At 40.9% G+C, this 26,718-nt stretch overlaps 1 protein-coding gene across 1 annotated transcript; it reads left to right on the forward strand.

Annotated features, from left to right (window-relative positions):
* Positions 1-1,531: 1,531 nt before the first annotated feature.
* EIF2S2 (eukaryotic translation initiation factor 2 subunit beta) lies at positions 1,532-22,071 on the forward strand. Its single transcript, XM_036245275.1, has 9 exons — positions 1,532-1,682; positions 6,276-6,453; positions 7,924-8,027; positions 12,278-12,413; positions 13,084-13,184; positions 13,803-13,951; positions 16,182-16,238; positions 19,363-19,448; positions 20,974-22,071. The coding sequence occupies exons 1-9, from the start codon at positions 1,668-1,670 to the stop codon at positions 21,147-21,149; spliced, it is 1,002 nt and encodes a 333-aa protein (XP_036101168.1). The 5' UTR covers positions 1,532-1,667; the 3' UTR covers positions 21,150-22,071.
* The last annotated feature ends 4,647 nt before the right edge of the window (positions 22,072-26,718 follow it).

The raw sequence follows: 26,718 nt of genomic DNA on the forward strand, positions 1-26,718 counted from the left end.
TATTCAATGCCATGAAAAGGGGCTAATAAAGTATTATTCTCATTAAGCTGTAAGCTCCTTGGAGACAAGAATCTAATTTTACCTGCCCATGCTTATATTAGGGCCCAGTACACAATGGAGAGTACTAAATATTTGTGAATTATTTCCCACAGTTGTTTTGAGGCCTCAAGCAAAGAACACTGTGATATGCAGCACAGTGAGGAGAAAAGCAGCCCCTAACAGTGGGGGCTAGGTTGACACTATGAGCTATTAGGTGATATGAAGCACTGTGAGGAGAAAAGCAGCCCCTAATAGTGGGGGCTAGACCTACACTATCAGGTAGGATATGTTGCCCTGTTGAACATAAACAATTTCACAGGACACCAACATTAGACAAAGCCACTCTGTGACCATGATGGATCAAGAAAAAAACAAAACCACTCCTTAATCATGCCTGAATACAAACAAAAAAGATCATTGTCCCAACTGCAAAAAGACCAAATATTCCCCTACCCTGGTTAACGTGAGGTACTGCTGCTTCTTAACCAATCATAGATTTTACCCTCTCCTGGTTTTTTTCCTTTATAAATTAAGAATACCCCATCATAGAATTACCTCCACTTAATAGCATCCAATCCAGAGAGAAGGCCTGCTTCCTTGAATCCGCCCCCAAATCACCTAACACAAGTCCAAATCCTGTTAGTTCTTTCCAGCATCCTCTTTGTGAGATGCCCACTGTTCCTTACGCTGTCTCCCCTTATTGCAAGGAAACAAGCCCAACTTTGTTCAGCGATAGGGGTGTTCTTGGAGGTCTGTGGCTGGAGAACGTTAAGGAAAGTGAGAGCTCCCTAAAGGGCAGTTGCTATTCTTATGCCTCAAGGGGAACAGCATGATGCACCCACAGCGTTCAAGCAAAGACTTCATCAACAAATGTTTTGAGACTTCCCGACCGCCTGCTCTTGCCAGGCCGTTTCTCCTCAGGGTAGTCTCTTCCCTTTGGTCTACAGAGAGGAGGCTTTTGGTTTCCGACCTCCCAAGCTGAAACCCAGCATGTTAGGTTAAATTTCCCGTGACGGAACACCCCCTAGTGAGGCGAGCACCTCCAGCTCCAATTTGGAATTCCTCAGACACTGAAACACCCCAACAGGGCAAGGCGGAGGTAGTAGCAGGAAAACTAAAGCCCCAACGAGTTCACATGATTGAGAGTCTTATCCACCACCCTAACCCAGGAGAAATGGCCCTGAATTCACTCTACAAACAGTGAGGAACAGCGCGGACTCTCTCCTCCGCGAAAGGCTGAGGTAAAATTCACCACCTGCAAAACCAAAACTTCCCGGCAGCCTCCCTCAGATGTCACGCACACGCACGGGTCGCTGAGCGGCTGCCGCGCAATTGTCCGCCTCTTCTAGGACTACAAATCCCGGCTTGCCAGGAGACGCGGCGTCGCTGGGTAACTCGCGCCACACGGAGCGCGTTAGGTCAGCTCCTCGGCGCGCCTGCGCCCTGACGGGCTCTGCGCAGGCGCATTTCCACGCTTGGGAGTCGAGGGCGGGGTGTCGTTCTCTTTCGCTGATGCAAGAGCCTAGTGCGGTGGTGGGAGAGGTGTCTGTGAGATCTGTGCCGCCGCTGAGGCCTGGGGCTGACCCGTCCGACTTCCCGTCCGTACCGAGCCCACTCGAGTCGCAGCCATGTCCGGGGACGAGGTAAGGGCTTTAGCCTGGCGTTAGGGCTGGGAACTGAGGCGGGGAGCCGAACCCATCCCCGTGTGGGAGACCGGGTGTGCGGCCTAGCGGCCGGCCGCCATGTGGGACAGCCGGGCCTAGGCGGCCCGGAGCGGTGGAGCCAACGAGGACTCCGGAGCCGCGGGCTTGGCTGCATCTCGCTCTCCTCAGGGTGGCGGTGCTGAAGCCGGCGCTTCCGGAATGGAGAGTACGTTGAGTCGCTCACCCAGAATGAGGCTTGAATGCCGGTTAACGTCCCAACTGAACGAGATTGGGGCTGGCGACCCCTGCATCCCTTTCGATGTGACACTGCAGCTCCAACAGTCCTCGCCGGCGCCGGGGATGTCAAGAGGAGCCTCCCTGAGCTCCGCTGGAGCATTCTTGTTAAAAACTCTCCGGCTTGCTCGTCCTTGCCGGTAACCGCCGTTGTTCTCATCGGGAGCATTATTCCTTAAAAAGACCAGGAGATGGAGGAGATGGGGCGAGAGGTCAAGATGCTTTGGCCTCAAAAAGTGACTAGCCTCGGAAAGTTTTAGGGTGGAGTCCCTGAGTTTTCCTTCACAGAGTCCACAGCGACGGGAGCGGGAAGTCCGGGCTGCGAAGCTGGCTGGATCTTTTTCTACCGTCGGGCTTGTACCTCAGCAAATGTCCTCAGATCCCTTTTGGCCAGATTTATCTTAGTTCATGTAAAGTCCAACGGCTTAAAATGAAATTGGATTTTAAGTGTTGCCTGTAGGTATTCATTAACACCGTGGGGAGAGCTACCGCTTCCCAGCCAGCTCTCCTCACCAGAAAAACAGGCTCTCGAATTTGTAATTCAGTAATGTAAACATTCGAGTGCTTGGACTATAGGGCCTTGGAGAGAAAGAAGAGGACAGATTCGAGGCTTTGTGGAGCGTCGGTTTCTGAGGTAGTTCTTGAGCGGTCCTCAGCGTTTCCTCTCGCAGTGGAAAGGCCTGATCACAGGGCAAGGGGGTGGTTAAGAAGGCAGGTAAGTGTGCTCACAGAAAGTAGCACAATTTGGTTAGAGTTAATTCTTTAAAATGTAGTTAGTGGCTAGTTCATGGAGGGATTTGAAGACCAAATTAAGAAATTTGGGTTTATTCCGGAGGGGACTCCAGTCTCTCATTTGATTTCCACAAAAACCCCGTAAGATAGGCTCATTTTATGGATGAGAAAACAGGCTTAGAGTGTTGTATCATGCCCACGATCAAATAGTAAGTGGCTAAACCAGTAGTAGAATTCCAGATCTATGGAGTATTTAATCCTCCATCTAGGTGACTAGGAGGCTCCCTTGCTCTCTTAGGCGAAACTGAGGGTCTAAAGGAAGTAGGTGATTCTTGCTTGGAGGTCATGGTAGACATTGCTCTGGGCTACTGTATTTCAAAGTTCTGAGAGTGGCACTGTTTCATGTTTATTTTTTTTCTACACATGTTCTAAGCTCTTCATAACCTTGGACAAGGAAAGTGCTTATGTAGTGCAAAGTACTGTGGGGTGCTATATTCTTTGTGTGATTTCTATGGTAAAGTGCTCACAAGTGGTGTAGGGGAGGTGAGAGAGATCTACAGGAGGTAGAAAAAGCCATCAACATAGAGATTTTGGGGCTGGAGGATTCACTTTTAGCAGTGGGATCAGTTTTTGAAGGAAGTGGAATATAGCAGAACCAGCATTCCAGTAGAGAACTTTGGAAGCCAATAAAGTATTATAGCTGCTTGCCACTTTTTAGGTCTACCAGTCCAACTTCATTTTATAGACTGGAAACTGGAAACTATGGTCCAGAGCGGTTAACTTGCCTAAGATCACACAGCAAATCAGTGGGACTAGATCTTTTGACTTCCAGTCTGGAGTGATGTGAAGGTTCTAGTTTCTCCAGTATTGTTGACTAGATAACTATTAGGCCAATCCTTAATTTCTGACTACTTTACAGACAAGTGAAAATCTGTACCTGGAAATAGTTAAAATAAACTTTCTTTGTTTATTTCAGAGAGAGAGAGAGAGAAAGAGAGAGAGGAGTGGAGAGAGAGAGAGAGAGAGAAAAATTGATTTGTTGTCCTACTTATTTATGCATTCATTGGTTGATTCTTGTATGTGCCCTGACCAGGGATCAAACCTGCAACCTTGGCATACCAGGATGATGCTCTGACTAACTGAGTTATCTGGCTAGGGCATTACACATTTCCTTTTAAACCTGGTAATTAAGCCCGGCTGGTGTGGCTCAGTGGTTGAGCGTCAACCTGTGCACCTAGATGTTGCCGGTTCTATTCCTGGTCAGGGCATATGCCCAGGTTGTAGGCCCAATCCCCAGTGGGGGGCATGCAGGAGGCAGCCAGTCAGTGTTCTCTCTCATTGATGTTTCTGTCTCTCCCTACTTCTCCCTTCCTCCCTCTCTAAAATCAGTAAAGGAAAAAAATAAATAAATAAACCTGGTAATTAAGCCAAAACTCACCAAAACATAACCTCTTTAACCTAGTAGAACCAAGACCTTTAAAAAGCAATATTCTAGAAATGTAGGTGCTACCTAGTAAGGAAAAATTCCCTAAAGTGCTGTCAGAAGTTAAGATTATTTCTTATTACTAGACTCCATTCACAAGGTGTCAGAACATTGGGTTTTCACACAACATGGTAAGGTGATTTACAAAAGAAGCTTTAAGCTAAAGAAGTTTCTGATTAAAAAATGGAATGTGTGTTGTACAGAGTGTACAAAATACAGAAAAATGCAAAGAGAAAAATCTAGAATCCCATTGACCAGAAATGACAACACTTGGCATTTGTTCTGTTCACCTTGCTTCTTTAGCTTCTAAGCCCAATATCAGCACCTATTTGCTTCTCAGATTCAAACAAGTCTCATAAAACATTTGGAATGTGATTAATTTCTTGTCATATATAAAAGCCATTATTTTTAGTCAGGACTGACATGGCCTTGTGGTTTAGAAAAGGTCTTCTTTGGGATCCCTGGTTCCCTTAATTTTAACTGAGTGGTGTGAATAAAAAGAGGTGATGAGTATATGTCTTAAGTATCCAGAGACAGTAATTAAGAGATTATTATTTCAGTGTATAATTCCTGCATGTTTCATACTCTTTACAAGGCTACAATCAAACTGTTAACCTGTAGGCCTAAATACAAATGTTTTTCAGAGGATAAGAAGGCAGCTGTGAGGCTGTCCTCTTCTGATTTCAGGATCCCTCCCATCTTTGGTCTGTCTGGATGAGTAATAGTTAAAAGATAATTAATATCCCAGGGAAGTTGCTACTAGAAAAAAGAATGCAGTAAATGAATTGTAAGCTCTGCCAGACAACCAGACTTATAGGACCTGGAGTGCTATCTGTCCTTTTGCCAAATCTCCGTGTCTCAGGAGTGCAAGTGAACTATAGCTACCTCTTTAGGGTGTTGACCTGTGGCTTAGTAGGTCAGTAGTGGGGAATTCCTTCCTCCTGGCTCTTCTCTATTCTCTTCTTTTTTTAAATTTATTTTTTATTTATTGATGTTAGAGAGAGAGAGAGAGAGGAAGGGAGAGGGAGAGATAGAAACATTGATGAGAGAGAACATCGATTGGTGGCCTCCCACAATCCGGGCATGTGCCTTGACCTGTAATCGAACTGGTGATCTCTTGGTGCATGGGTGCATGGGTGCATGGGTCAACGCTCAACCACTGAACCACATCATCTGGGCATTCTGTTCTCTTCTTTAAGTTTGCTAAATTAAGTTCTTCACACTGACTGCATTTCAGAATTACTCATTTATAAAGTTAGGTCCTTAAGATAGGGGAGAGGATAACTTTGAAACGAAGCTGTATCAATTTCCAGAATGTCTTGCAGATCCTTCTTTGTTGAGTACGGATGATAACTACCTTGCCTTATTACAGACCATAGTTTGGTTTCAGTATAGTTCAGTTTTCTTAATGTACTTGGAACATAAATAAATTTAAATTAATTAGAATCAATTTTGGGAATTTTTTTAAGAGTTTCATGTTATGTTTTAGAGGTTAGATCACCCTGAGTTGATGAAATTTCAGTGATAGGAATCAAGCTTTGTGAACTGTAAAGCATTATATAAATTATGATCCTTGCTGACATTGAGTACTTTTGTGCCAGGCAGTGTGACAAGTGTTTTATATTTATTTACTCATTTAATTCTCCCAGTAACCTTAATGAGATTTGGTTTTGGTTCTTCTGTTGATCTCCATCTAACAGATGAGGCAGGGAGAGGGCAAGACCTTACCTGGAGTAATATAAGTAAGAGCCAGAGTCAGGATTTGAATTCAGTCAGTTGGGTGCCAGATACTTCACTGCACTGTCACAACAGTTCATTGGGGAAAATGCTGAATTTAAGCATGAAGTTGCTGTATCTTGTGATAATTTACAAATTGAAAGGCAGGTGTACATGTTTAAGGAACATCCCTCACCCCCACTCCATATTTAATAATATAAGGAAGGTTGGATGGACTTTTTAAATATGTTTTTGGTACTTTAGTACATCAAATACTCTTTTAAGAGTATGTCTTTTTAGGATATAGCACATTTAGAATGTGAGCATCATTGAAGGCAATCACTTGATCCCTTTTGTCTTTTAAACAGATGATTTTTGATCCTACTATGAGCAAGAAGAAAAAGAAGAAGAAGAAGCCTTTTATGTTAGATGAGGAAGGGGATGCCCAGACAGAAGAAACCCAGCCCTCAGAAACAAAAGAAGTAGAGCCAGAGCCAACTGAAGACAAAGATGTAGAAGCTGATGAAGAGGACAGTAGAAAAAAAGGTGAGTGGTAGATGTGAGAGAATCACTCTTTTGCTGGAGGACCTGGCTCTCTTCCATTGGTGTTTTGGATTTTGTGCATACATTGACCCCTCATCCTGATAAGGCTGTTCCAGCCAGTGAAAGTTGAGGTCATCAACAGTCCATGTGCACCGGGCCTTGCCAGATTTCTGATAGAATTGTTCCAGGGAAATTCCCACTGCATCCATAAGTAGCAGAGGTGAGAAAACCTTGTCATTCCAGGGCTAATTTTCCAGTCTAACCGGTCAGGTCTCTTTGCATTTCAGTGGTGTATTTGAGTATAGGCAGAAAGAAATAGGACCAAAATAGGCAGTTTTGTGTTTTAGCAAGCCTAAAATGTATAGAAAAAATTAAAATTATTATTTAAATGTTTCAGTTTAGATACCAGTGTTAGTTATTCACTCTTGTACTTTGACATAGATACCATTTAACTATTAGAAATAAATGATTCAGTAAACATAATGTCTGTTGAATATAAGGCACTGTTGAGGATAGAGCAAACTGACATTCATTGAACATCTGCCATACATTAAGCATCTTGTATATGTTTAAAACAAACTTGGAAAGTAAGTCATTCTTGTAATAAGACAAAATGAACTGCTAAATAGCTCCTTGAAAAAAATTTTATAGCAGAGGGATCCTAAAATATTTCTAGTGTACAATAGGGCAGAACAAATGGAAAATTTATTGAACAGAACCCATTATTACTCAGTAATGGTAGATAGAATTTATTTTATTTATATTGTAGCCTCATTTAATGAATATGAAATACTTTATAAGGCCTTTTGTTGATTGATTAATTGATTTAATAACATGTAGAGCTAGGCACTAGGATTTAGTTGAACAAGGCATATCCCTTTAATATCTAGTAGAAAGATAGATAAGCAAGTTGGTAAGTACCTCTGCGGGGGTGACAGAAGGTACTATCAAAGCACCTGGGGGACACCCAATTGTGGGAAAGGAAGGATAGATAGGCTTAGAAAAGGTTTCTTGGTGGAAGTAACTCTAACCAAGATCCTATGAGATGAAGATAAGAGCTATGTGGGAGGTCCATGGTAAGGATTAGAGTACTGCACTAAAGTAGAAGTACTTCATTTGGGCTGGAACCAGGGATTAAGGTATGGGAAATGAGATGGTAGGCAGAAGTGGAGAGATAAAGCTGAAGAGCCTTGGAAATTATGTTAAAGTCCTGACTGTGTTGGGACAATGAGGCACAATATCAGATTCATATTCTTAACATAGTTCCCTAACCAGATTTTTCCTACAAAGCTTTGAGGTGACCTGCCATTGTATTTCTGAGAACCATAACTTTTGTGGTTGTGCTATTGCATTAAATAATACCCGATCTGTCTGTTCTATTGACTTAATTAATAGCTAAAATGTTGGTTTAACTCATTGGATGTTTTGCCTCCTGTTTATTGCTAATTGATAATCTCAATTCTGTCTTTTTAGATGCCTCTGACGATCTAGATGACTTGAACTTCTTTAATCAAAAGAAAAAGAAGAAAAAAACAAAAAAGATATTTGATATTGATGAGGCGGAAGAAGGTGTAAAGGTAGTATTGCTTTCTTATTGAAGGTAAAATTTGACCTCTTGAAAGGTTGCTAAATGGCTGATGTTTCTTCCTCTGTATCTCTTACAAACTTTGTTTTTTTTTTATGTACTTAATCACCACTGTTAAGGTTATTATATCTGACTAAGGTATTTTAAAGGGATTATGATTCAAAGGAATGTAAATTTAGGTTTTACATATTTTATTGTGTGCCTGTGAAATGATTACAAAGGGCCCCTTATCATTAACTATACTGAGATTGGCTGAGGAATATTTCAAAAAGTGAGAAATCTGTGAAGTAAATATTCTTATGGTTTCATCTGTTAAACTTTGGTGGCATGTTGAAGGTACACAAATTATTGTGAACCTCTGAGCACCAACCTGTGGTGAATGGTGGCTGATGATCTTATGGCCTGTAGGAGAACGAGAGCACTCAAGCTATTTCTATGGAGTTCTCTGATCTTGTAGATTGTCTTAATACTAGATCAATTTTTAATATACATATCTCAAAATTCTGTTGAATGAGTAGGTAGATGGGTGGGTATGTAGGTGAATAGGATGAATGGAGGATAAGCTAAAATTCTGTTCCTCCCTTACTTAGAGCTACCATTTAAAAAAAGAATTTTTTTTTCTTTATTGATTTTAGAGAGAGGAAGGGAGAGGGAAAGAGAGATAGAAACATCAAAGAGAGAGAACATCGATTGGCTGCCCCCAACTAGGGATTTGGCCCACAACCTGGGCATGTGCCCTGACTGAGAATCGAACCGGCAACCTCTTGGTGCATGGGTCAGCGCTCAACCACTGAGCCACAGCGGCCAGGCTAGAGCTACCTTTTTTTTTTTTTTTTTTTTTATCCTCACCAGAGGACATTTTTCCATTTTTTGTTCAGGTAGAGTGGGAGGGAGAGAGAGGAACAGAGAGAGAGAGAGAGAGAAACATCGATGTTAAAGGGATACATCGAGTGTCTGCCACCCGCACAACCGACCAGGGCCGGGGACAAACTGCAACCGAGGTACGCACCCTTAGCGGGAACCGAACCCGGGTCTCTCCGGACCGCAGGCCGACGCTCTAACCGCTGAGCCAAACCGGCCAGGGCTAGAGCTACCATTTTAAAGACCCAGTCCAGGAACCTTAAGCAGAGTTCACACATCTGTTTATAAAACCCAGAATGATAGTAATTTATGTATATATGGAGAGAGAGAGAGCAAGTGTTGAGAATACACCTAACATGCACTAAGGGTCCTCTACCCAAATTTTTCTTTGGTAAATAGTTTATTTGCTTAAACTTTAAACAAGGTGTATCCATATGTAGCAGGAAATATATACTGTATAGTAATTTTTTGAATTTGGAAACAATGTCACGATTTTGATGACTTGGCTAATCCAGCAAATGTGTATTGGTGAGTGTATTGAGTCATTGGGGTACTAAGGTAACTGAAATAAATATTTTTCTTGTTTTAGATAATTTAGCGTCCTTTAGAACAAGACAATTTTACCTGGATATATCTTATTTGCTCCCTGTTTGGGATTCTCTTCTCTTCCTACTATTGCAGGGAAATTGAGAAAGAGAAATGTTCAAATTATACTGAACAAGTGAGGTTTAAATATCCCGAGTAGCAAAGTGACACATCAGAGATGTACCACAGGAAATCTTGGTTAACAAAGTTTTTTTGGTTGATTTCTCTAGTTAGTAGCTTTTATCCTGAAAAGCCACTTATATAAGCTCTATCTACTCTTATTATTAAGTGCTTGAATACTTTTTTCTCTGCTATTGCAGTCATAACATAAGAGGTTGTTATAAATAAGATAAATCCAGGTAAAATTGTCTTGAGGTTGTTACGAATATCCTTATCAGGCAGAGAGGGCATGGGTGTTAACTTGAAACTGAAGTGTTTTTAAGATCTTAGGTTCCTCTCCAATTTGAATTTTCAGACCATCACAAGGCTTTAAAAAAAGAATGCTATTCTTTGCCTTTTTGAAGTAGATCTTACTGGGATAAAATAAAAGTACAGGACTAGAAAGCTGGTTTGTGTGTGCTAATTTATATTTGGTATATCTGAGCTTCTCATTTATTGACTGTCATCTTAGAGACTAGGTCAATAACTGTTTTTTTGTTTGTTATCCAGCTAATACACATGGGCTGATTGGTCGTTAATGGTCAAATGTGGTACTAAGACTACATAGCTGGATGTGGGATCTTAGAGCTGAGCTTCCTTCATTTATTCCCAGCCATTTAAACTTTTCTGCTTCTAAGATTTGTGAAATTACTATGGCCATTGTCAAATTAATTCATTATGTAGGCACACAAAAATACATATTGATAGGTAATGTTGACAGTACATTTTATGTTAGGGAGCTGGATTAACTGGGGAAAGGAGGGAGAGATTGGCCCTTTCGGCTCTTAGGAGTTTATTACTCAATTATGATATGACCTATTTACATCTATGACTGTAGCAACTAATCTTGGGATCAATCTTTATCTTGTCTCCATCCATTCATATAATCCTAATTCTCCATGGGTTCTACCTTTCCCCTCTTTCATGATGTCATCTGATAAAGTGATGCTTAAATACCTTTTCACAGTCTGTTTGCAAGGCTGACTGTGGTATAATAAAAAATATTTAGTCTTTGTCTCTGGTTCCTGGCACACAGCTCCTAAAACCCTTGCAATCTCTGGAATGATAAAAGTGTCTTTTGAGATGACTGGTGGCTGGGAGCTCCTGAATAGCTTCAAGACAGGGGCTGGTTTGTCAGAAAGATTACTCCATGATTAAATTATTAGAATTTTCAGCCCGGCTGGTGTGGCTCTGGATTGAGCATTGTTCCGGTTTGATTTCCAGTCAGGGCACTTGCCCAGGTTTTGGGCTTGATTCCTGGTGGGAGTCATGCAGGAGGCAGTCAATCAATGTTTGATTCACATGGGTGTTTCTCTCTCTCTCTCCCTTCCTCTCTCTGAAAAGTCAATAAAAACATTTTTATTTTTTTTAAAAAGAATTTTCATATTCGCCTGGCCACCTTCACCCCTTAACACCTTCCCCCTCCTTGGGGAAAGGGGTTGGAATTGAGTTCAGTCACCAGTGGTCAATGATTTAATGTCATGCCTGCATGATGAGGCCTCCATGAAAATCTCTTGAATGATGGGGTTTGGAGAGGTTCAGGGTTGGTCAAAAAATCAGGATGTTGGGAGAGTGGTGTCCCCGGAAAGAGCATGAAAGTTCTTTACCAGCCCTCCTTCCCTGTTCATCTCTTGCATTTGGCTGTTTCTGCATTGCATCCTGTATAACAAACTGGTAACGGTTAAACACTTTCCTGAGTTCTGGGCCATTCTAGCAAATTATTGAACTTTGGGGGGAGGGGATTGTGGGAAACTGAATCTGTAGCCAAGTCATATATATGTGTAGGTAACCTGGGGACCCTTACTTGCGACTGGCCTCTAAAATGAGGACAGTCTTGTGGGACTGAGCCCTGAAAGCTGTGGAGTCTGTCACTAACTACAGGTAGTTTCGGAATTGAAATGAAATAGGTCACCTAGTTAGTGTCGGAGAGTTAAATAATTGGTGTGGGAAAACACCATGTTTTGGGTGTCAGGAGGAAAAACTCTCCACTGATAGCATCAGAATACTTGAGAACCTCTTTAAAATACTCCTGACCCTTGTTCCTTCCAAAGATCGGCAGTCAAAAGATTTAAGAATCTTTTTAAAGTTTCCCAGGTGATTCTGACAGTGGCCTGGTTTGGAAACATGGGCAGTAATTTTAAGATCCCAAGGCTGGTGAAAAAAAAGGAAAAGATCCCACAGAACTGTCTTAAATTTCCAGTGTAAATGACAGACTTGCTGAGCCATTTTGGCTCACCTGTGAAAGACATTTCTTTTCTATTTTTTTTAATCCTCACCCGAGGACATTTTTTTGTTCAGATAAAGTGGGAGGGAGAGAGACAGAGAGACATTAACATGAAAGAGACATGTCGAGTGGCTGCTTCCCACAGGACTGAATCTGTAATCTGTAGCCAAGTCAGACCGTAGACGAATCGCAACCAAGGTACATGCCATTGACCAGAATTGAACCCTTGACTCATTGGTCCGCGGGCCAACGCTCTTAACCGCTAAGCCAAACCAGCCAGGGCGAGAGACATTTCTTATGTGTAACTTCAGTTTTGCATATTAAATTTGTTTTCCTCTAAAAGGACGTTAGCCCATGTCATTTTTTTAAAGTCCTAGTATCAAAATATTGAAACTCGTATCTTAATTTTTTAGGATCTTAAGATTGAAAGTGATGTTCAAGAACCAGCTGAACCAGAAGATGACCTTGACATTATGCTTGGCAATAAAAAGAAGAAAAAGAAAAATGTCAAGTTCCCAGATGAGGATGAAATTCTAGAGAAAGACGAAGGTAATATTGGGAGCTCATTGGCTCATTTCTAGATTACTCAGGCCTTTGGCCTAATCTCTGTTAGGTGGGCTCCTTTTTTTATTTTTTCTTGCCCCTTATTTCCACCTGATTATGGAAGCTAAAAGGAAACAGTATCTAACTTGATGACAGTTAAAGATTTCATGGGGGTAGAATTTGGCAATTGTGATTTTATTAAATCAGGAGGATTCGGGTGATTGGGAAAATTACTGTAACTAAATATTAAATGTTAAAAACTTTTTTTATTGTTTTGTTAAAAGTGATGTTTTACTAGTTTCTAAGTGCCATAGGGTCTTGAAAGAACTGTACTGTAGTCAGCAGATGGGTTTTTATGGATGTGAATGTTTCTTAAGTGCTTCAAAACAGTTGGATGTTTTTTCTTCTAATTATCCCATTGCATTATTTTATCTTGTGTTTGGTTAAATCAAGAAACAGGTGTGTCTGTGTTATCACATTCCTAACTAGAGAGGTCTCTATTAAGGGTTGTTTATGAAAGTCTGTCTTTACAGAATAAGAGGTTATTTGTGAAACTTGATGCCTTTATGCTTGAGGCTATTGTGAATGCAGTTCTGGGAGGGAAGACAGATGTCTTTGATGCTTCAGTTGTCTAGATCTGCCTCTACCACTCATTCTTAGTCTTTGTTATCTGTAGCTTTAGAAGATGAAGACAGCAAAAAAGATGATGGTATCTCATTCAGTAATCAGACAGGCCCTGCTTGGGCAGGCTCAGAAAGAGACTACACTTATGAGGAGGTAAGACAAATTCTGTTATGAAAGGGGCTAAGCTATTCATTAGAACTCAAAGAAAAGCAATATAATGTTCCCTGAATTGGAAGGGCCATTGAACTACAGATTGATAGTGAAGCAGATGCAGAGAGGTCACATAGCCATTGCCCAGCGCTGTCTGATGTCATATGGGGGAGCCTGCCCGGAGTGTGGCAGTAATAGTACTCAGTGTTCCCATATGAATCCGTGAACTTCTAAGGACATGAAATGGAGCCCTTGCAATGGGAGGTGGGAGCAGTGGGGAGAGGAAGTGTCTGATTTGGGGCCAGGATAGCCTGCAGTTTGCTTGTTTGGGCTTTCCTGAATCTTACTTTTGATTGTATCATATACTTGACCATAGAAGCAACAGAATTAGTAGGGGTTCGTTCATTCATTAACCTTGAATAAGGAATTGCTGAGCATTCATAATGGACCAGATCCTGGTTGAGAATTGAGTCCTGCTCTCAAGGAGCTCTCAGAACATGTAGTGATATATGTGTATATTTAGTAAAAAGTGAAGTTTGCTCTGCTTAAAGGTAAAGCAAAGATTCAAGTATACTCTTGCTATTAATAAGAATGTACATGAATACCACTTTATCTCTATAGCTACTGAATCGAGTGTTCAACATCATGAGGGAAAAGAATCCAGATATGGTTGCTGGAGAGAAAAGGAAATTTGTCATGAAACCTCCACAGGTCGTCCGAGTAGGAACCAAGAAAACTTCTTTTGTCAACTTTACAGATATCTGTAAACTGTAAGTTGGTTAATAGAGAATCTCCATTCCAGATTTTCAGTGGTGTTTATGTTAAAGGTCCTTACTGAAGACTTTATTGCAGGTAGAAGGAGAATGCACAGCTGCCAAAGTTGGGTTGAGGAAGGTCAGAGTTTAAGTCTATCAGTTCTTTCTACTCACAGGTCTCGGGGCTTGTATTATCAGACATCCAGAGGTGAGAGAAGCCAATTTATGCTGATGCATGAGAGTGGATCCTAAGCAGATGGAGTGAAGAGTGAGGAGGCTAAATGTAGTCCTCAGACCTTTTTGAGCCCAGGGAGGTAGAAAAGGTTTTGAGGCTGGGATGGGCCTGCCAAGACAGTGAGCTCTGGGAAAGCAGCTAAATTTTGGTTTGCCTCTTCCTTGGATGGTCATTGCCAAGATACAGCTTTCTTAATTCCATCACATTTCATGCCTCTCTCACCCCAAGGTCACTCACTGGGCCTGGCTCTTAGCTCCTCAGCTACACCTTTTCTGGCAGGTTCTTTAGGGTAACTGACCTTATCTACTGTTTTTCTTCAATTTCTTAAGTGATACCTGCTTTTTGCAGATAAAAGGGTAAACAATGGTAAACAAAAAAGAGAAAATAATACTAAAAATTCTATCACCCAGTGATAACTACTTGTTTTCATTGCTTGTAGGCAAAAGATTTTAGACTTTTTTTTTGCTGATCACAATGCTCATTATAGAAAAATTAGAAAATAAAGACTTGCTAAAGAAAATGAAAAATAATCTATGTCTACCATTAAGAAATAGGTAATCATAGTTGAACATTTTTATGTTTAGCTAATTTTATGCATATATTTTAAAATAAATGGTATGCTGGTTTTTAACCTATTTTTCTCTTAATATATCATGAAAGTTAATTTTGTCATTAGTCTTCATAAATGTTTTTAGTAGCTATACAACATAGTCTAACAGTTTTGTAGTTAGACATGGTTGCTCCCAGGTTTTCATTATCAGAGACAAGGCTTCAGGGAACATGCTTATATCTGTATCTTTCCATTGACTCAGAAGAGAGCCTTAGGGCAAAAAGTACCAAAATGAAATAGCTGAATCATAAGGAATGGATTTTATTTTTTGGGGGGGGGTGGTTAACATTGGTAAATTGTTTCCAACAAGCTTGTACCAATTTATACTCCCTCTAGCAATGCAGGAGCTAACCTGTTTTATTGTATTTCCACCAACCCTCACTCATTATATTTTGGGGGAAAAATAACTATTTTTAACATTGTAATAGTACGTACAGCTCTGGATGGCTGGTGTGGCTCAGTTGGTTGGGCATTGTCCCATACAGTGAAAGGTCGTTGGTTCAATTCCTGGTCAGGGCACATACCCAGGTTGTGGGTTCGATCCCTGGTCGGGGTACGTGTGGAAGGCAACCAGTCAATATTTCTCATATCGATGTTTCTTTCTCTTTCTCTCCCTCTCCCTTCTAAGATCAATTAAAACAAAAAAGCATAAAATTGTAATAGTATCTGGTTACTAGAACAAGTTCAAACAATGCCAAGTGAGTACAATTTAAAGTGAAAATATTGAATGGCATTGTTCTGTATTTGCTTTTTTTTTACTTTATGTGTTTTTTGTTTGCTTGTTTGTTTTTGGGTATATGGAGACATGTGATGTTCTAAAAGCAGGATAGGATGAATATACTGTAATTTATTTGGCCACTCCCCCGTTGGTGAATATTTAAGCTGTTTTCAATTTTTCTGTAGTTATGCTACCATGAAATGCTTCTCTATATATTGTTCCACTTTATTAAATTAAACTTTTCTAATAGGAAATTATATAGGGATTAGCATAAAAACACCCAGGTATCCTACTGCCTAGGCTTGGGGTATTTGACCTTTTAACACATCTGCTTCAGATCCTTTTACTTCTTTAAAAGAGGGTTTTACAGTTACAATGAAAGCCATATTTGTATCTCTTTCATCTTCCTTCCCAGAAAAAGATGTTGTCCTCTAATGTTGTTTAGCTTTCTTGTCCATGTTTCTAGACATTTACTTATATGTATGTATAGTATTTATAAATGACATGCAGTATTATTTTACGGGCTTTAAAATGTTATATATCTTTATTTCAGAGTTTAATGAACTGTACATTAAAGTTCACCTAATAGTAGAGTAATCACAAAACAGTGAACAGGCTACTTTTTTAGAAGTTTGATTAGATTTCCATGGAGGATAGTTTATATATTTCACTTTCTTTTTAGATTACATCGTCAGCCCAAACATCTCCTTGCATTTTTATTGGCTGAATTGGGTACAAGGTAAGAAACTATATTCACATTTATATATAGCTATATAGAGTATTACTGGACATTTCATAAGAACTTTTGTTTTTTAATGCTTTTATTGACATTTTAGAGAGAGAGGAAGGGAGAGAGATAGAAACATTAATGTGAGAGAGATACATCGATCGGCTGCTTCCTGCACGCCCCCTACTGGGGATTGAGCCTGAAATCCGGGCATGTACCCTGACTGGGAATTGAACTGGGACCTTTCAGTCCCTGGGACGGCACTCAATCCACTAAGCCACACCCGCTGGGCGAACTTTTCTTATTTTGAAAAGAGGGTATATGACACACTTAGAAAAAAACATTCACTGCCCTGCCTGGGTGGCTCAGTTGGTTGGAGCATTGTCCAGTGCAAGTGCTCCAAAAGTTGTGGGTTCAATCCCCAGTCGGAGTGGTACAGGAGGTATCCAATGTTTTAGCTTTCTCTCCAAAATCAATTAAAAACAACAACAACCTATCCTTGGGTGAGGATAAAAAAGAAAAATTTAAAAAAAAATCACCTGATTAACAGGGGAACTTTTAGGCTACTGAAAGAGGGAAAATCAGTTCATTTCTATGGGAGAGCTTGGCTGCTTGGGGATAGGGCACTGAATTAACAGTGATTCAACTGAACAGGCCTGTTGGCATACCAAAATGAGGACCGTGGCACTGCCATGTTTAGTTTCCAGTTATTAATTGGATTCTTGGATCTTTCTGGAGCAAATGTTAGATTTCAGAGGAAGTCATTTTCTTAGGTCAGAATTTATTTTCTAAATTATTAATAGGCTATTGATGAAATATAGCTTATAAATTGATGAATGCGTCTGGCTAGTGTGGCTCAGTGGTTGAGCATTGACCCATGTACCAAGAGGTTGCCGGTTTGATTCCTGGTCAGGACACATGCCCAAGTTGTGGGTCCAATCCCCATTGTGGGGCAGGCAGGAGGCGGCCAATTGATGTTCTCTCTCATTGAAGTTTCTGTCTCTCTCTTCCTTCCTCTCTCTCTCTAAAAAAAATCAATATAGGGGGAAAATATTATTTATTTATGTATTTATTTTATACTTACCCGAGGACATTTTTCCATTTTTTGTTCAGCTAGAGTGGGAGGGAGAGAGAAGGAGAGAGAGAGAAACATCGATGTGAAAGGGACACATTGAGTGGCTGCCACCCGCACGACTAACCAGAGCCGGGACAAACTACAACTGAGGTATGTGCCCTTAGCGGGAACTGAACCTGGGTCTCTCTGGACCACAGGCTGATGCTCTAACTGCTGAGCCAAACCGGCCAGGGCAAAAAAAATATTTTTAAATAAATGAAAAATAAATTGATGAATGGCACAGGAGAAACATTGAAACAGGGATCCAGATTAGTTACTTCCCTGTCTTTTTTTTTTTTTATCCTCACCCGAGGACATTTTTCCATTTTTTGTACAGATAGAGTGGGAGGGAGAGAGAGGAAGAGAGAGAGAGAGAAACATCTACGTGAAAGGGACACATCGAGTGGCTGCCACCCGCACAACCAACCAGGGCCGGGGACAAACTGCAACCGAGGCACGCGCCCTTAGCGGGAACCGAACCCGGGTCTCTCAGGACCGCAGGCCGACGCTCTAACCGCTGAGCCAAACCAGCCAGGGCTCGATGTATTTTTTTCACATCAGTGTTTCTCTCTTCCTCCCTCCCTCCCACTCTAAAAATCAATGGAAAAAAATAGCCTTGGGTGAGGATGAACAAAAAAATAAAAGTAGATTCAGGGTGTAATAATGACGACTAACACATATCGAGTGTCTTGGGTACCATTTCAGTCCTTACAACAGTTTAAATTGTAGTTGGTCACATAGCTAGTTAATGGCACAATCATCATGAAAACTCAGGTCTGCCTGTTTCATGAGCTTGAGTTCTTAAAAGACTTAATCCTGTGCCTTGCTGGCAGTACAGAGATGACCAAGGTTTTCTGTTCTCTTCCTACTCTTGAAAGTTTGTTGGAATTAGCTACACTTGCTGTGGGGTTAAGGAGTCATTTACTTGACTAGTGGTAGATATATAGGCTCTATTGTAGAATTATGTTTTAAATATAAATTTATTATATAATCATTGCTTATTTTTAACTTGCATAAACTAATGAAGGAGTAAAAAAAAACCTAGCAGTGTTTTTCCTACTCAGAATAATTTAGTTTTTGAAGAGGTGGGGTAAATTATAACAAGTTGTGAACTAGTGAACTTAAGGTCAGTGAGCTTAATATAGGGTTGTTGAAAAAATTCAATTTCTTTTGACAGTGAATGAAAACAAATTCCTATATCAAGCATTGGGATATCATTGTTTGGAGATCAAGGGTTCCAGTCTGTGGAAGATAATAATAAACCCTTATAGTTAAAGGATAATTATAGGAGAGATTCTTGCCAAAGTTATTTTTAAAGTGATAATAGAACAAATAGAAATTTAAAGCTACCTGGCTGAATTTTGTTTTTTCACTTTGTGATTTGTAGTTTTTAACAATATCAAGCCTAGAGCTTTCTTCTTTCTATGTGCTTGTCATCAGCTTCTTTTCAAAGTTTCTCTTTAAGCACCATTGGCAATATGTGGCCTGTGCCTTCAACTGTACTTGGGGGTGGGTGGTTATTAACAGTTTAATAGAAATACATTTCACACATTTAAATGTACAATTCAGTGTTCACATAATTAATTGAACTATCACTACAGTTGATTTTAGGACATTTTTATCAACTATATATGACAATCAAAATATATATTTGGTGCTTAGAATTGTAAAAGATAGGTCCTACTTTATACATGGTATACATTCAATAAAAGTGTTTTTTTTCCTTGGATGAATGAGCCATCACACACAATTAAGGAATTGATTTTGTTTAGACTTAAAGTCAATTATACATCTGATTTGTTGCTGGAGATTTAATTGGTTGAAATTGGATTAAGTGTTAGGAAATACGGGTAGGTCATCAGGTACCAACTACTTAATTAGAAATAAATTTTGAGAAACCAGGTAGTAGAGCACTACTTCTAGAACTTAACCTATACCATTAAATGTATTGTACATTCATTGAATTTGGTTCCTTGTAAGAAAAAGCAATAATAATGGAGATATTTTTGTTTTCTTCCATAGTGGTTCTATAGATGGTAATAACCAACTTGTAATCAAAGGAAGATTCCAACAGAAACAGATAGAAAATGTTTTGAGAAGATATATCAGTAAGTGTATAATTTAATCTCAGTACATCACTCTGAAATGTTCTCATCAGGCTGTATTATTTTGAGGAGAGCCATTGGTTTGTAATGGAGCTAGAAAGGCTGGCCTTAAAGGATGAGGGAAAGTGATAGTGATGACAAGGTGAAGCAGGGAGTTCGCTCTTGGCAACTGATTGGGGAGTGCAGGGAGAAGGGTTTGGATTTCCTAAGAAAGCCCAGCCAATCAAGGCTGCTGATTGGTTCCAGGCTGAAGGCCAAGCCAGAGAAATCTGTCTGTATTCAGTCATGGTCTGCCTTTATCTTCCTCATCACTTAAAATTGGCAAGTATCTTCCCACTTACCTAGGAAAGCTAGTAAGGTCTTTCTGAGTGTTTGTCCTGTGAAAGAACCAGGAGCAGGCATCTGGCAAATGTTCCTGTTCCCTTGGACATTTGGAATCTCATTTGGTGTCTTTTTTTCTTTTTCTTTTCTTTTTTTTTTTGTACGTGACCCTAGTGGGAACCGAACCCGGGACTCTTTGGTCCGCAGGCCAACGCTCCAACCGCTGAGCCAAACCGGCCAGGGTTGGAGTCTTTTTTTCAACCCATGATTTAGCACCTGAAGCATCACAGAAGACAACTTGTTTTCTTACCCTAGAAGAGCTTAGCTATATAAACTTACCAATAACTTTAGCTAAGCTTTCTTAGTCTGGGTGCCAGCCTGGGTTTGTGGAGTTCAGTGTAGAAGTGTGTCAGAGGGAAGAAACCTCTGTCATCACTGTGGCCACCAGTTAAATTTTTTTTTTAAACCTGATTAAAAAACAGGCAGAGGACCTGAATAGACATTTTTCTAAAAAAGACATACAAACAGCCAACACATGCATGAAAAGATGCTCAACATCACTGATCATCAGAAAAATGCTAATTAAAGTTATAGTGATAGAATAGCTATCATAAGAAAGACAAGAAATAGACTTTGGTAAGGATTTGGAGAGAAGGGAACCTTTGTGAACTTTAGATGGAATAGTAAACTGCTATAGTTACTAAGGGAAAGAGTATGGAGGTTTCTCAAAAAATAAAAATAGAACTACCATATGATCCAACAGTCTCACATCTGGGTATGTATCTGAAGGCAGTGAAATCACTATTTTAAAGAGATATTTGTGTCCTTATATGTTCATTGCAGCATTATTCACAATAACCAAAACATGGAAACCTATCATTGGATAAATGGGAGGAATAATGTGATATATATCTATAGTATATTCAGTGGAATATTACTCTGCAATAAAAAGAAGGAAATCCTGCCATTTGGGACAACGTGGTTGGACCTTCAGGGCATTATGATAATGAAATAAGTCAGACAGAGAAAAAATAATACTGTGTGATCTCACTTATTACGTGGACTCTAAAAAAGCCAAATATAGAAACAGAGTAGAATCATGGTTAAGAGGGGGTGAGGGTAGGGGAAATGTGATGTTATTGAAAGGGTACAAACTTCCAGTTAGAAATTAGCCACCAGTTAATTCTATATGTTGCTTTTCTTGCAGAGGAATATGTCACTTGTCACACGTGCCGATCACCTGACACAATCCTGCAAAAGGACACCCGACTCTATTTCTTACAGTGTGAAACTTGTCATTCTCGATGCTCTGTTGCCAGCATCAAAACCGGCTTCCAGGCTGTCACGGGCAAGCGAGCACAGCTCCGTGCCAAAGCTAACTAATTTGCTAATCACCACTGATTTTGCAAAGTGTGTTATGGATATTTGGCTGGACAGGTTTACCATCAGAGTGGATATATCATTGTATTAAAAACAAGATAGAAAAGCTGCCAAGCTCTTTGGCGTGTGGCTGGTTGTCTGAAATCCTTGCGAGATGCCGACGCCCAAGCTGTTGACATACTCATTGCCTACTTTAACAACTGTCAGAGAAACATGATGGGGTAAGGCGGTGCTTTTTTAAAATCGTTCATAGACTTCTGTAAAATGCAAGATAAATTAAAGTTATTATAACAGTGATTCTTTCAATTTGGTTTGTCCTTCAGTTTTCTTTTCTATAAAAATGTGCTTAATGAATTCAGCAAAACAGTTTGTGCCTGGGCTCTGGCGAGGTTTCTGCGTCCTTGTCCTAAGAAACTGGACACTGGCAGTGGCTTCAGCTGGGCAGCCATTTTCCTCTCAGCTTCTCCTGAGATACATAAAGTAGATACAGCTTCCCATGAGAGGGTGGTTGGAATATGAGATCTAGGAGGACAGCCTATTTTCAGTGTCCAAGGAACGATGACAGATTTGAATTCTTTTCATTATGTGAGGATTGTTGCTACTACCTCACTGCCAAGTCCTCTAGCTGTCACCATGAGGGAATACAAGGTGCTAGGTACCCTCCCTCCTTTGAATTTTCTTCCTAATTAGCCACTAAGAGAATCTCAGAAACAGCCTTGAAGTGGGTCTCGTAACTGGCACACTAAGTAAAACCCTAGTTGTGAGTAAGAGATGTGGCATGTACATACAGTACAGAACTCTTCCGAGTCTAAACCATGATACTAGAAGTTTTTCTTTTCTTCCCCAACTTGTGTTCCGGGTTGGAAAAGACCCACCACAAATGCTTTTCTATTTTCTGTATTAAAGTATCTTTTGAAAGAGGTAATGCTGCCTGTGTGTGGTGCTTCTGGTGCCTCCAGTTCTGCCTTCTGAGGATTTGGCTGAAAGGGTATTTCTCCACTGAGCATGGGGGAAAGATCATCTTATGTGTCTGCTGTGATCTGCCTTGCACGCACTTGCCAAGGATAAGGGCATAACACTGCTCTTGCTTTCTTGATGCAAGACTAATCCTAAGCGGCTCAGAAGCAGCCAGTCACTTAGCCCTGAATGTCTTGACCATGTTGTTTTTAATCACTGTGACCCTTAATTTTAAAGTACAAGCCAAGTGCTGTAAAACACTTTGGCCATAAAGTGGTAGAGGGAGCAGAGCATTCCTTCAAACTGGCTGAGCTGCCACCACTACTGCCCTAATGAACTCAACTGCTGTTTATAATGCCATCTTCCTTTTGTATCTACACCCACACAATTCCCAATGTTGGATGTTACTGTGTGAATAAAGCAAGGATCAGTGCCTCTTGTGTAATTAGTGCTCCATTACTTTTGTGTATATATGTGTTTTCATTTAGTGGGGCCCCTTAGAGGAAGACATGGGACTTTGCAGTTTGGTGACAGATTGACACAGTTATGTTGGCAATTTCAACCCATCTTTAACTTCATTCTCAAAGTGGATTATCTGAGCTGATAGTCAAGTTGAGGTAATGTTTAATTAAATTGGGTTGACTGTTAACCCATTCAAAATGGTGGGTTGCCCTAGGTTACCCATTCACAGCAACATCAGCCTCTCTTCTGCCTGCTACCTCACACCAACTACAGTGCAGCTGCAGGGGAACCTTCTATAGAGTGACAAAGCAAAGATATTTGAGAGTTTCTGATCATGTTCTGGTTTTGAGAAGAACTAGGCCTCTAAGTGTCAGGAAACAGTGTTGAGGAATAGTCTTGACTGTAAGGGGTGTGTGGGTGGGGAGGGTTCCATAGTCAAGTTTGAGACTAGATAAACAAGTTCCATAACTGCCTAAGTTTTAGTATACTGATGAACATTCTCATGAGCACATAAACTTGATTTTTTTCTAGAGTCTGGAAAACACTCTTGACTCTATACCCAGCCCTACCTACAGAAAAGCTTAAGCTTGTTCTAAGATATCTTCCTGACTCACTCCCACACTTCAGAGGTCCCTGCCCACTGCATGTAAAACATGGTACCGCCCACTATAACAGCACTGAGAGCAGAGTTTTGTTCCCAATTTCAAGAACAAGCAGTGCCTAGCAAGTTGTAGGTGTTCTAATATCTGAGTTTTTTTTAAAGCATAGCATATGCAGACTTTGTAGCCCCCTATGCTCCCAAATATTTTGCAGGATAAGTGTGCATATAAAATGCTGGACTGGACAGCCTGGAAGAAGCACTACTATGACTTGTGAGGCCCCAGATGTAACCCGACCTCCCTCATCCAGATCTTTGTCCCTGGCAATACAAAAGTTTCACATTTTAGATTTTGTAATATGTTTTTAGAAGTTGGATCTTGATGTGTTTTTTTTCTTCTTTCTTTATTGATGTTAGAGAGGAAGGGAAAGTAAAGAGATAGAAACATTGATGAGAGAGAACATCGATTGGCCGCCTCCTGCATGCCTCTCACTGGGGATTTGACCCACAACCTGGGCATGTGCCCTGACTGTGAATCAAACCAGCGACCTCTCAGTGCACAGGTCGACACTCAACCACTGAGCCACACCAGCCGGGCTTGATGTTCTTTTTTTAATGAGAAGATGAACAACAGTCTGGAGTGAGTTCCCCTCTGCCATTGATTATATCCTGTATTCTCACATACAGTTGTCTGTCTCACAGCAATCCTGATAAACCCTGCCATCCCTGCCAATAGAGACATCAAACTCTTCCCAAGGACTGCAACAGAGGTATAGTGCTTGGCGCTTTGTCACACTGATGGTGGTGCTCTTAAGAGGACCAAACATCTGCTGGGTCCTCTGTAGCTGCCATGGCTCCTGTCCTTTCAAACCTTACCTGATACTGAGATTTTCCTGAACCCTTTTAATCACTGCTCTTTGATTTAAGCTTGGCTTTTGTCTTAACATATTTGAAGCCATTGGAGGACCAGCTGTTCTAAGGGATAAGTATTAATGGATATTCTTCATATTAAGCACCACCATTTTAATGGGCATCTTTAAAATTAATATTTATCAGTGGCAGATTTTTTTATGTACTGTTAAATGAGCCAGAAGCCAAATCAAAGCCAAAATATTACATGGAAAATTGGCTAAACCTAATCATGTCATATACTGGGCAACAGCTTCAGTATCAACTATTTTGGCCTCAGATTTATGACTGCTTCATTTTTTCAGTCCCAGATGTACCAGTGTTCTATGACAGATGACTCGTGACCCAGAACCTGGGCTATTCTTAAATAATTATTTACATAAGTGGTTAGCACTACCAAAGTCCCTACCTACTTTGTGCTATACATCTATTTACTTCTTTAATCAGCATAGCAACCCTTTGAGGTAGGTATACTATTATGTCCACTTTACAGATAAGAAAATGGGGACTCAGCCCTGGCCGGTTTGGCTCAGCGGTTAGAGCATCGGCCTGCAGTCCTGAGAGACCCGGGTTTGGTTCCCGCTAAGGGCATGTGCCTCAGTTGCAGTTTGTCCCCCGCCCTGGTTGGGTCGTGCAGGTGGCGGCCACTCAATGTGTCCCTTTCACGTCGATGTTTCTCTCTCTCTCTCTCTCTCTCTCTGTTTCTCTCTCTCCCTCCCACTCTACCTGAAAAAAAAAAGGAAAAATGTCCTCAGGTGAGGATAAAAAATAAATAAAAAAAAATGGGGACTCAGAATAAGCAACTTGCCCTAAGGGGTCACATAGCTAAGCGGGGAACCAGGATGCAGTCCTTGGCATTTGGGCTCCAGAGCCTGTGCTCTGCCTCTGCAATACTGCCTCTCAGGGCCAGTGTCATATACTTAAGTATTACCTGAATGCCCACAGCAAAAGGCAGTCCCTTGCCCTCCAGGAGCTTAGAGTCTAGTGAAAATGAGAAATGGAGCAAATCATTTGTAAATATAACCTGATAAAAGGTGTGATAGAAATAGCACACAGGAGAGGTCAGTGTTAACTCGGGCCAGGAAGGTGTCTGCAAAGAAGACTTCTGAGCTGATAATGATTGTTAGCTAGTGGGAGAAGACAAAGCATTCCAGGTAGAGGCAACAGCATGGGTAAGGGTTCAGAAGTCAGACTGGGGGAGGGGAGGTGTTGAGCTAGAGAGAAAAGAAGTTAGATCCTGGAGAGTTTATATTCCATGCTAAGCAGCCTGGAATTTACCCATTTGGCAGTGAATAAGTGATAATGGTAAAGGAGAGGTGGATGGCAGGTAAGAGGAAGGAAGAGTAGTTAGGAGGTTATTGCAAAAGTCCAAGAGAGAAGGGCCTAACCTAAGGCAGTGGAATGAAAAATGCATTAGAGCCAAGACAAACCATGGAAAAATTACCATGACTTACAATTAGGGAGGAATGGAAGATGCTGACATGAACAACAGGGTGGGCAGTGATGGACATCCAAGTGCAGCTATGAGATGAGGCATCTGTATATAATATATACCCTGGTACTCCTGTAGAAGACTAAGAGGTAGAAATTGTGGAGGCATGAGTCTGGAGTCTGAAGCCATGGGTTTGGTCAGCCAGGTAGCCATACAGGAGAATTAGACAAGGTAGAGATGTGCTGGTTTAAGAGGAAGGGCCAGCAAAAGACACTGCAAAGGAGGAGGAGACCCAGGAAGACTGTTGTCACAAGAATCAGAAGAGGAATTTTAGTTGTTTATGACAAAGGCATGTGGAGAGGGACTTAATAGTTTTGCATCCTGCCTCTCTACCTTTGCAAAGTGATGTGATCTTGGGCAAATTATACAACCTAAAGTCTCAATTTCCCAATCTGTAATGGGATGAGAATTTCCAACTCTGTGGGATTGTTGTGAGGATTAAGTAAAATACTGCAGTCTTTGTTAAAGTACTTAACAGAGCACCCAGGAAATGCAAACATATATACATGTAGAGTCTAATACTCCAGGGGTATAATTAAGAACACATAATTTGCTCCATAATTATTTAGTTGACCAAGTCACACATTCCTTTTGAAAACCTTTATGGGCAAGGATGAATGCGAGTCTCTGGCCTTAGGCAGTTCTCTGTGCTCAGAGAGCTAGACATTGGGGTGTGCAGGGGATAGAGATGCTCAAAAGTGGGATTTGAAGGGGGCCTTATTGTTAGAAGGGACTGGAGGGTGGGGAAGAGATGGGGTCCAGGTCAGAAAGTGACAAGGGGTAACCCTGTCAGTTTCCGTTCTGTGTACCTGGAAAAGCCAAACCCATGCACTTGCCCAAACAAGACCCAGCTATTGCACCTTTGTGGAAAGACACGCTGATCATCGGAGCTCCCACAGGAAGTACATTGAGGCAGAGGTGCAGGGAGGGGTATGTGTGGACCAGGAGCCCACTCACCAGTCAGAGGAAAGAGGTATCTGTGTTCATTCGTAGAGGCAGGACGGCCAGCTGGGCTTGCTCCATGGGCCTAGTGACCAGATGAACACACTGCTCTTGACTGCAATAACTCACAGACATTAGAACACCAACAAAAGGCCTTCTTGCAATTATCTTCCTTTGCCTCATTTTTGTAATGTTCTATTGACTTTAATCTT

Source organism: Molossus molossus, unplaced genomic scaffold, assembly GCF_014108415.1.
Source record: "Molossus molossus isolate mMolMol1 unplaced genomic scaffold, mMolMol1.p scaffold_m16_p_6, whole genome shotgun sequence".
Classification (NCBI taxonomy): Eukaryota; Metazoa; Chordata; class Mammalia; order Chiroptera; family Molossidae; genus Molossus; species Molossus molossus.